Source organism: Sceloporus undulatus, chromosome 2, assembly GCF_019175285.1.
Source record: "Sceloporus undulatus isolate JIND9_A2432 ecotype Alabama chromosome 2, SceUnd_v1.1, whole genome shotgun sequence".
Classification (NCBI taxonomy): Eukaryota; Metazoa; Chordata; class Lepidosauria; order Squamata; family Phrynosomatidae; genus Sceloporus; species Sceloporus undulatus.
In genome coordinates, this window is record NC_056523.1 from 136,568,519 (window position 1) to 136,580,111 (window position 11,593).

Sequence of the window (11,593 nt, forward strand, 5' to 3'; positions counted from 1 at the left end):
TAGTGGGGACGATTGCGGGTTGCTCTAGAACCGTTCTAGGTTTAAATCGGATCCTAATATGAACGCCACTCCTTGGATTCGATTCAGAACGCGGGGTTTCCCCTAGTGGGAAAATCCCCTTTGTTGTACTTTCTCTCCACAGGACAAGAGGTGTAGCATTTTTATTGTTCTCTTGTTTGTTGTTACCCACCTCGATCCAATACAGGGAGAGGCAGGATACAAATAATAATTATTATTATTATTATTAAGAGGTGCTGCCCAAATAGTCCCTTGGCTGTAGTCACATGTGGCCTACAGTGTGGTCTAATTGGTAGGCAAATGCTTTTGCTTGGATTGGCTCAATTCCATTTAGCACTACTGTAGCATTTTTAAATGGTGAATTCATTTGTGCTGCTTTTTGTTCAACCCTATTCAACAGACCACTGTTTTACAGATGGAAAACTAAGGATAGGATGGTGACTTGCTCATACCACACAATGAGTCCATGAGAGAGACAGGGTAAAGGCAAATCTCCAAGTTAAACCACATTGAATCACACTAGAAAGACCCGGAACCCTTTCACACTGCACAATTATAGTGCAATGATTCCATTTGCATCTCAAAGAATGTTTGGATTCAGAGTTTAGGTCCAGTATTCCCACTCAGAGAGCTTCTCTGGTTCATCTGACCAAACTACGAAGCTCAGAACTCCATCAGTGCCATAACGGTGTAGTGTGAAAGAATCCTAGTTGAGATGTACCTGGGTCTAATATCCCACTTCTGTTAGAGACTTTTTGGGTAGGATTGAGAAGTCTCCCCCAGCCTTATTTTATTATTAGTAAAACAGCATCATGAATGAGCTACCTTTCAGAATGGCTGGGAGGATGACAGGCTTTTTAAAAAAGAAGATTCATAAACCATGTAGGTCTGGCCACTATTGGTAATATCAGTGCTGAGGAGGGAAGCATTAAACCTATCTTTCCTAAGAGTTCAGACAATCCCCTGAAGTGCCAATCAGTGAGGGATATGAAGGGGAAAAACATTGCTAATAGCTGTATCTTTAACTTCAGACACTTAAGATGAAAGAATCTAAAGTGCTTGGCATCCTACTTGTATTAAAAAAACAAAACCTAAAATATAACACTGATCTTACACCAGTGCTCACCATTTTCCCCACAAGCAAGAAACAAGCAATAAACTGCACACTATTTGCTCGTATTACATGTTATAATGTTTAGCCTACAGGATATGGTGATGGTTGTTGGTTTGATAGCTTCAAAGGTCCTTTGACCTTTGCCAGGCTCCAAGCATTTGTTTAATGTTGAAAACCAGGATGCTTGTGGCCAAGCAACATTGGAATGTGGTCATGATAAGAAAGAGCAGACAAGCTAGGAGAAGCTGCAGTAGTTTGTCATTTCCTGAGCCTACTGGGAAGGACAAAAATCATCCACTCTTCTCCTCTTGCTCCTGTTGAATTGAGTGGAAACTACTTTTGTACTTTGAACTCAGTTTGCACCACTGGAAGTAAGATGAGGACAAGGGGGGAAGTGGGAAGAGGAGAGAAAACCTGGAGCATTTTAAAAGCAGTTGAAAAGATGGGATGCCAAAGGATTAACCACACTCCTCAGCCTATCTATCCTTTGCCTGATTCTGGAGATGCAGACTATCATGTAAGGACAGGAACAAAATAAACATCAAAAAGTCAAGATGGACTGCATATAATAAAGGGATTTCAGTGTCTATGAGAATGTCATGTTCAAATGCCCCCAGGCTTCTACTTAGAACAGTATGCTAAAAATAGCAGTTTCTAGCTGACCTGCAAACCCAAATTCTGTGAATTAAACAAAGCATGCAAATGATGTTGCATAAAAATACTAATCTGCTGTCTATATTTAGGATGCAAGACGGTTGCCAAGGAGTAGGTGGTGGTGGACAGGAAAGGATGGATAGGATAAATTACAGCCAGAGAGTACATTGTACACAAATGCATGTAGGGAACCCTGGTAGCCTCCTCCCACTTTGGATAAAAACATTCCAGCCTGTTTTTCTCTGTAACTCTCCCCAGTTGTCTCTGCACCAGATGTGCAAAAAACTTGAGAGCTAGAGGTGTCGCAGCTGGATAGGGAGAATTTTGGAAGTGAACATCATCTCCTTCAACTGCTGCAGTATAGCAGGATTAATTCTCTGTTGTCCCTCTTTTTCATCTGATTTTTAAATGGCTTCTCATTTCCCCCCTTTGTCCTCAGATTACTTCAATTGCTGCTCTTTCCAGTAGGCTCAGTCAAAACCAAACTGTTACTTCCTCTTCTTGCTAGTGCTTTATTCCTTGTTAACCACTTTTGCCATCTTGACTATACTGAAGTGTTACTTGGCTACACACACATCTTGGTTTTCACCCATGAAATGTTGGGAGGCATGGAACAAGCTGGCAAGAAAATGACCCACTGTCCCTTTCCCTTCCTCTGCTACAGTGGCTTCTTCTAAGGAGACTTTGCAAAGAGAGAAGCAGCTGATGATCTAATGTTATGTGCATTGTAGCCATTCAGTTCAATCCTTCAAGTCACTAACTTATGATGGATATAAGCTAAATGATAGCTGATAATGGTAGTGTGGTATAGTGGTTTCAGTGTTAAGACTACAACTCTGGAGACCAGGCTTCAATTCCTCACTTGGTCATGAAACCCACTGGGTAACCTTAGACAAATCACAGTTTCTCAGCTTCAGACGATGGCAATGGCAAACCTCTTTTGAATAAATCTTGCCAAGAAAACTCCATTATAGGTTTACCTTAGTGTCGCCATAAGTAAGAAACAGTTTGAATACACACAACAACAGCAAGCAACATCTTACACTCTGTTACTGATTTCTCTTCATGAAATCTCGCCACTCAAAATATGCTGATTCTGTTGCTTCAAACACCGTTGTATCACTCAAACTTGTGGGCTTTGTATGGAAGCTTGGTGCTTAGAATCAGCATAAAAATTGCCTTAAATGAGGAAAAATTATCAGTGAAGCAACATATATGTTTGAGAAGAATGGTTCAAGTGCCCTCTGGCATGTAGTTAGAACATTATGCTAGAAGTTGCTGTTTCTTTCTGACCTCCAAACCCAAACTCTATTTATTCAACAGATGAAGACAAAAGATTGCAGAGAATGAAAAGAAGGGAAGCCAGAGCTGAGAATATTTAGTCTACAGCAGTGGTTCCAAAACTTTGGTCCTCTGGACTTTAGCTCCAGAATTCTTGACTGTTGGCCATGCATACTGGGGCTTGTAGGAGATGAAGTCCAAAACACCTGTTGGAGGACCAACGTTTGGGAATCACTGGTCTATATATAAGCAAGGAAGCAATAGCTCAGACAAAAGAAATATATCAGGGACCCCTAATTGTGTGTCTCTATCTCTGCTGCCCCCTATAGGCACACAATTGCTTGTGCAACCATGTTTTTCTTCTCAACATTTCCAACAAACCTGACTGTGGAAACCTGTGGGGCTGTGAACACTTTCATGTTGGCTTCATAGTCTCTATTACTGTCTAACAGAACAGTCATTATTTCACTTGTGTGCTGACTGTGGGTTTCCTAAACACATCTGGTTGGTTCACTGAAGCAAGAGACTATCCTGTATTAGAGCGGCCTTTGATATGATCCACAATGGTCTTTCTTATGTTCTCAAGCATTGTCATGATGGCAAATAGAAAAAAGCACCCAGCTGTAGGCAGGACAGTTGTATGCATTGGCTTACATGCATTGGCTTACTGACCACTACTGACTTGCATTTGCTAACCAGTTGAAATATAAATTGGTTCATCGCCACACTTTGGGTTTGCCTGTCTGATGAAGGAAAGAGCTTCTAAATGGTTTCTACTTGAATTCAGAGTTTGGAAGCAGATAGCCTTCCACATTTCTGTATAGAAATCAACATAAAGATATCCTGCCCAGCTGCCTGGAATATCAACTAAGAAACAACACAATTTCGAGGGATCTTGGGAAGATCCAGCATAATAGGTTTGCTGGAGTGTACACAAAAAACACATATAGCATGGCTGCCATTTTTAAAAAGGAGTAGAGAAAATGCAAGCTGTGGGATGCATGCATGCCCAATGGCTGATTTTGCCCTCTCCAATTTTTGACATTTCTTTAAAACTAAACGAAATACAGAACACCCACATACAGTAAACCCTGCATATCCATGGATTTTGCATCCATTGATTCAATCAACCACATTCCAAAAATATTCACACCAAAAAAATCCCAAAAGCAAACCTTGATTTTGCCATTTTATAAAAGGGACACAATTTTACTACACCATTGTATTATATAATGAGATTTGAGCATCCATGGATTTTGTTATCCACAGGGAGTCATGGAACCAAACCTCAGTGAATACTGAGGGACCACTGTATACACACACAGGGAGGGCAACTTGACCCTATTTACTGAGTGATCCCCACCTGTTTTAGACCCGGGAGAGGTATTTTCTTTAAAAAAAAACAGCAAGTAAAATGGAAGTAATTTCCTGTTTAAATAAGGACCTTTCCTGGACCTAAAACAGCCCAAAGGGGCTGAACATGTGGAATGATCACCTGTACCTACTCAAAGCAGTTGGATTCTTAAAATAATTTTTTAAAAAAGTTTGCAGTTTTTTACATTTCTGAGGTATGGGCAGCAGAGGCTTGCTGTCCAAGGTTCTGCCAGGGCCAATGTGACTCTGAACCCTTGCAATTGCTAACTCTACCTGCTAGTTAGTGTTGCCATTGGAGAGTTAACTATTTGTGGACTTCATAGTAACTTCAAATGCCATACCACACATCCTCTGATCCCTCTTGCCCTTTCAGCTCATCAGTGGGCCAAACTCTCATTAAACAAGTAACTCCTTTTGAGTTTTGCGCTATTACTTGGGCAGCTTTTAAGTGATTACCATCTGTTTCTGTTCAGCTAGGCAAGAAACTGGTGGCAGTGAGTTTCTAGGAAGTGAAGGAGATTCTTGGAGTTCGAGGAAAAGAGCTGGATGGTTGGGTCAGAGTAAATACATGACACAGAAAAGGTGTCAGGGTTGAATCTGTTTCACATCCAGGCGGTCTATGTCAGAATGCCTGCAGACCATCTACTAGATGGTATAGACAAAACTGAGCTAGAGGAACCCAGTGGTTCCTAATGATCAGTCATCACAATTAGACACTCATCTATTGGTATTGTGGCCCACTATGCCTAAGTCAACAGGTGACTTGAAGGTGCATACACTCACATGCATATCAAAAGGGGAAAAGGGTGATGCCTTGTAAGAACAATGCAGAAAGCCTACCCTCTTTATCACTGATCTCAACATAGGCATGGTACAGACTGTCCCAAAGGGGTGGCCTGCCAGCAGCCTAATTCCCTCCAGAGGGAAGCCACAGCTGCCAAACCATGCGGCTTCCCTTCGGAATAAAAAGAACCTGGAAAAAACGGGTTCTTTTTGTGCCGCAGGGCAGACGTCACGAGTGCGCCAATGGCCGCACTGTGCTTACATCACAATGGCGGTGCCTGTGTACACGGGACGCCACCATTGTTACACCGCCACTCCATACTAGGGTTAGGGACCATGAGGTTGCTGGGCAGCCCCTAACCCTAGTATCACCACTGCTACACCACAAAGGCCTCATTTGTATCGGACCATAGTGACACTATTTAATTTCTTCTCTCAAGTATGAACAGCTACCTGCTGCTAAATATGAATGGCTGGGTTTTATCTCCATGATCTGATTCAAACAGGTATGCTGCTCTGTATCTGGACTGGAGCCTCTGAAGCGACATTTAATGAACCAGACCCCTAACCATGCAAATAGCCAACATTTCATCAGTCAAGCTCCAGTAACTTACATCAGCATTATATTTGGCTTGGGTTTTCTTTTTTCAGGTTCCCTATCAGAAAGAATGAATGAAAGAAAGAAAGAAAGAAAGAAAGAAAGAAAGAAAATAGAGCTGCTGTCATGATACTAGGGCAGGATGTGAGCGGGTCTTATCTGTCTCTTCATCATTTACTCAGACCAATATGGTTTATCTGAAAAACTCTTAATATACAACCATATGTTTTTTTCTGGGAAGCTGTTAATATAAATTCTATCAGCCAGGACCAACATTAATTTTCTGGTGTGTGGTAACAAATAGATTCAAAAATAGGTGATGAGGAGAGCATTGAATGCTGTAGGAAGGAATCATATATTTATATATTAAATGTCTAGGCTCAGTTTTCATTTTCAAGCTTCTCTCTTGGCACAGTAATGGAAGGAAAGGGGGGGGGGGTAAAGGGACTCACAAAGAAAAAAGGGCTAGAGCTGAGGAATGTTTTCTTCAACTACTGACTTACTGTTCTGTCCTCCTGTACAGAGGAAGCTGTTTAATAACTAGAAATTACACAGCATCAATCTTCTCATTTCACAGAGAGATGGCGCATGGAAAATTCCATTTCTCCCCTGTGAAAAACCCTTGCCAACAGCCCCCAAGGGATCCCAGAGGTTCTAAATATAATATAATCACCAACCTGTGGTTCTAAATTGACTCAATGAGTTCCTTAAGCCTCCTCCACCCATCACACCACACACTCCTTCCCTTCCCTAAAGGAAATAATCTTGCTAGTACTACAGATAAACTTGTCATCCTGATTTGTAAATATATAAAGTATTTGTCATTCCTTCCAAAGCTACCTTGGTCCAAGCTAATCTTATTATTTTGAACTGGCCCCATGAGAGTGTTAAATTATACAAGAACAGTTGTCTACTATGTAGATCTAATTAGAAAAATAATATTTTAGAGGATTTAGTGCAGGGGTAGGCAATCTTTTTGAGCCAAGGGCCGGGTTGCTGTCCCTCAGACAACTGGGGGGCCGAAGCCAAAAAATAAATAATTAAATAATTTTTAAAAAATGTAAATAAATAAATAAACCGGGACAAATGTAGGACAACATTTTCAAATGGTGGACACTTTTTTAAAAAAAGTGGAGGACATGCAAAAAAAAATTGCTGATTTTTTAAAAAATGTTAATATAAATGCATGTTTCTGAGGCGTCTATAGACAATTACCCCCCTTGCCCCTGCGTGCGAGAGGCCAAAGGCCCCGGCGGCAATCGGCGGCAGGACCAGGCTGGGGCCAGTCCCAAGGCCTTGCCGGGCCGCATCTGGCCCGTGGGCCGCAGGTTGCCTACCCCTGATTTAGTGGGACTTGTTGTTTCTGTGTGCCTTCAAGTTGTTTCTGACTTGTGTTGATCCTAAAGCAAACCTATCATGGGTGTGTTTGTTTTTTGCAAGATTAGTTCAGATGAGGTTTGCCATTGCCTTTACCTGAGGCTGAGATCATGTGACTTATTTGTTTTAAGGTATGTTTTAAACTGTGAATTGTTTAATTGTTATTTTAGGGGGTGGGGTGGGATACTGGGATTTGGGACTATACTGCTTTAACTTGTAAGCCACCCTGATTGTCTCAGACAGAGGGGCAGGATATAAATAAAGATTTTATTATTATTTATTTAAGGTCACCCAGTGGGTTTCATGGCAAGCTGTGAATCAAATCCTAGTCTCCAGAGTTGTAGTCCAACATCAAACCACTATACCACACTGATGGGTATAATATAGAATCTCAGGAGAGCTAGAATGGAGTGGTTTCAGTACTGCACTACAACTCTGGAGAGCAGGGTTTGAAACCCTCACCCAGACATGGAAGCCCACTGGGTGATCTTGGGCATGTCACACACTCTCAGCCTCCGAAAAAGGCAAGCCCCTCCGAACAAATTTTGCCAAGAAAACCTCATGAAGTTCACCATAGGGTCAGCGTAAGTCAGAAATGACTTCGTGACACACAACAACTTAGATATGTTTACCTCATTGTTTTATTATCACTGAATATCTTGTGCAGTATAGTGTCAGGAGTGCTGAACTTCAACAGGATGCTCTGGTGACCTAGGGACATTTACTGTTTCTCAGCCAAGCCTCCCTCACAGATCTGTTGAGAAGATAAAGCAAGACTGGGCTAGGACTTTGATTCTTAGAGAAAGGCTGGGATTTAAAATGTAATAGATAATATTGCCCAAACATGTCTACAGAATCAGTGCTGTGTTACTAAAAGTATGATCCTATACATGTTTACCCAGGAGATAGGATACTTATCTGGAAATAGGTCCTGTCAAACTCAAGTTGGCTATACTGCATAGATATGTACAGTCATCCCTCCAGACTTGCAGCTTTGGGATTCACGGATTCGATTATTCACAAGTCCCTAGCTATATGCGCGTGGACTCCTCCCTCTCCGTCCCTCCCAGAGAGTGAGGGAAAATCCGGAAGGATGCGCTCACACAGCTAGGGATCTGGGAATAATTGAGCTCCCTGAAGCCTTAGGACTGAAGGGGGAGATGGCAAAAGCACCCTCCTTCCTTCTCGCTCAAGCCTTCAGACTGAAGGAAGAAGCAGCCAGCATGCTCTCTCATGCCCTTCTAGTGTCTCAAACAGCTTGCTAGTTTGCCCCCCCCCCATTATTTACAATTTTTTCAAATTTGTGAGGGTCCTCCACCCCTAACCCCCACGAATCCATACGAAAGATGTATAAGATAGTACTGTTTGTAAATATATCTCTGTCAGTCTAGCGGGTGTACTATGTCTACAGCAGATGATGCATCTTTTCTGCTTTTGTGAAAAGCCAGGGTGAAGAATTGGTACCCTTGGTGGATGTTGTTGGACTGCAAGTTCCATCAGCCCCAACCAGTGGGTCTGACAGGAGTTGGTTTCCAACAGCACCTGGAGAGCCATTGGTCCCCCATTTCTGGTGTAGATTCAGTTATTATGAGTGGTTATGTACTGTATTAGGTAGAATAGCAAGAAAGGAAGTGTTGATAAAGAAGAAACAAGGCATAGAAATATAATGGATAAATTCAATCCTGTAAAGTAAAAAGAGGAGCCTGCGTGGCCTAGTGGCTTTAGTGTTGGACTACACCTTTGGAGACCCATTGGGTGACCCTGGGCACAAGCCATGCTCTCAGCCTCAGAAGAAGGCAGTGGCAAACCTCCTCTGAACAAATCTTGTCAAGAAAATAGGGTCACCCTAGGGTCACTATAAGTTGGAAATGACTTGAAGGCAAACAAACACACAGAAGGTAAAAAGAAAAGAGGAAAGGGGAGGGGAATTTAAATGTAAAAAGAACTGGATTATTGGATTGAACTACTGAAGGAGAGGATAAATGGAACAGTGATGTTTTTATTTGCTGAGCTACTTGTGTTTAATTCTATTAATAATAATACAGTGGACCCTTGTTATACGCTGGGGTTTAGTTCCAAGATCCCCCGTGTATAACAAAATCCGTGTATGCTCAAGTCCCATTAAATATAATGACATAGCAAAATGATGTCCCTAATAAAAAATGGAAAATCAAGGTAAATTCATACTTTTTTGGAATATTTTCAGACCGTGTATGCTTGAATCCGTGTATAAAAAATCCGTGTATAAGAAGGGCCGACTGTAATTTTTAAAAAAGAAATGATTTGAGGGAGTACAGCAACAACCCAGTTACATAGATGTTGAACAATCACTTAAATTGACTGGTCAAAACTGCACAAGAGGAATCGGACTAGAAAGATGTTTCTTTTGCTTCCCCCCCCCCCAGGAACCCCCAGGTGACGGCGGCGGTGGCAGCGGCAGCAGGACCAACAGCAAAGTGACAGAGCCCCTCCCACAGACCTGAAATGCTGTTTCTCCAAGAGGAATAAACTGGCAGCAGGACAAGATAGCACCCAAGAGAACTACATCTGTCTCCTTTAATTATCCCTTGTACATATTAGTGAGTGGAAGTGCTTTATTATTTCTATAGCTAAGGCCAGCAAAGCTATAGAACACCAGGCGTGCATAAGCACTCTACCTGAAATATAGACAGGCAAATTTAAATCATGTACACTGTGACGGGGGGAGGGAATATCTTTAATTTCCCCAGGGGGAAAAAAGTTAAATAGATCACGACTGTTACAGTTCATACACATGTATAGCTCTGGAGACTAACAATGTTTGTTTGCCTTGCAGAGGACATTCCATCAAATGATGCTGAATTTGTTTGTTTCCATCTTTTATACTCAAGTGACCATTGAAAGCTCTAGTATTTGAACTCTGCAAGTACTTTTGTGCCCATATGCCACTTATGAGTAACTCTGTGCCCTTGTTTTATTCAAAACACTAGTGATGTGTGTGCATAAGTGCTTGCAGGATCTAGGTCCAGAATTGTATCCGCATGATCCATTCAGAACCACATCCTTACGGGATACGTCTGATCACAGTAAACTTAGCCTAGATTTTTAAATCTTAACTATGGGTCTGATTCTAGTCTTGTCCATCATTTCTGCTTTTCTCTGCTGTTAACTCCTCTAGCCTGGAGTTTCTCTGGAATTATATCAACAGTGTTTCCAACTCTCACTGTTTTGTCGTGAGTCTTGTATTATGATCTAGTGTTTCCTCCCCTTTACAGATCCAACTCCAGGAGTCATGAGATTACGGGAGAGTCTTTCAAGGAGATTTAGGCAAAGCCTGAATATGTAAAGCAAGTGCAACAACAACAACAAAACAAATGATTTATCAAAAACATATATCATCAGTATGCACATTTCTGAACATCTGCTGATGCCTAAGATATTATGTTTGTGGATATGTGGGTGTGTGGGAGTTTTAGTCAGTTTTAAAACTCAGTTTTAAGGCCCACTGAGTTCCATAGGGCTTCCTTATAAATAAGTGTGCATGAAGTTTGAGTCTTTATTATACATTCAGGGCATAATCTCTGTGGGCAATTATAAGTGAATAATTCTCATGGAACTGAATGAGATTTATACAGGCTTAACTGTGCATATGATTACTGCTTCAGAATTGGCAATACTGCACCAGGATAAGCATGATGTTATAAAAAGAGTTTTTGTTCTTTTCCTTTGAATTCACTAAATTCCTTTGAATTTCCTTTGAATTAATTAAATTTGGAATTACTTCTAGCTTTGAAGATTTACAGAAAGTAGGATTGCCACCTGATTAGGAACAAACAAACAAAACCCACAGCATTTGTGGCACCTGTGCCTTTAAAGGGCACTTGATGAGAGAAGGGAGAAGGTAGAATTTTCCTTTAGTGAATAAGAATTGTTGCTCTTAGTGAATGTGAAATCACTCTGTCTTTGAAGGCACAAGAGCAGGGGGTGGTTTTTTTAAGAGATGGTATTTTTTGTTTTTTAAAATCTCTATCAAATGTGCATTATTCAGCTGGGGGGGAAAGTGTATCTGACAACACTTTCAAAAAATCAAATTAAACTATAATCATTTACCATAATCTCAAAATACTTTAAAATTCATTTTCAAAGCAAAAGAAAATAGTATTTTTGGAAAAGAAATGTACACACACAGTAACTGATTAGCCTTTGAAGCAATACTTCAGAATTCAACTTTCAAGTTCCCATAAGATTCAATCCATGACAATTCCTCTTGGCTTCTCTCTCTTTTTTAATGATTGTGGGAAAATCCTGACTGTTATATTTCACTTCGATTTCATACACAGAAATCATCTCTCTCTCTCTCTCTTTCTATAATTAAATTGATTTTATTATAAATGAGAAACAGACAAGAAAACAAA

The 11,593-nt window shown here is 40.9% G+C and overlaps 1 protein-coding gene across 2 annotated transcripts in view; it reads left to right on the forward strand.

Annotated features, from left to right (window-relative positions):
• Positions 1–10,395, forward strand: part of CYGB (cytoglobin) — an 89,034-nt gene extending 78,639 nt beyond the window's left edge. For both annotated transcript variants that reach the window (XM_042454080.1, XM_042454081.1), the window contains exon 4: positions 9,605–10,395. In XM_042454080.1, coding sequence (XP_042310014.1) covers positions 9,605–9,659 — 55 coding nt within the window. In that variant the 3' untranslated portion in view covers positions 9,660–10,395. The remainder of the gene's footprint in view (positions 1–9,604) is intronic.
• The last annotated feature ends 1,198 nt before the right edge of the window (positions 10,396–11,593 follow it).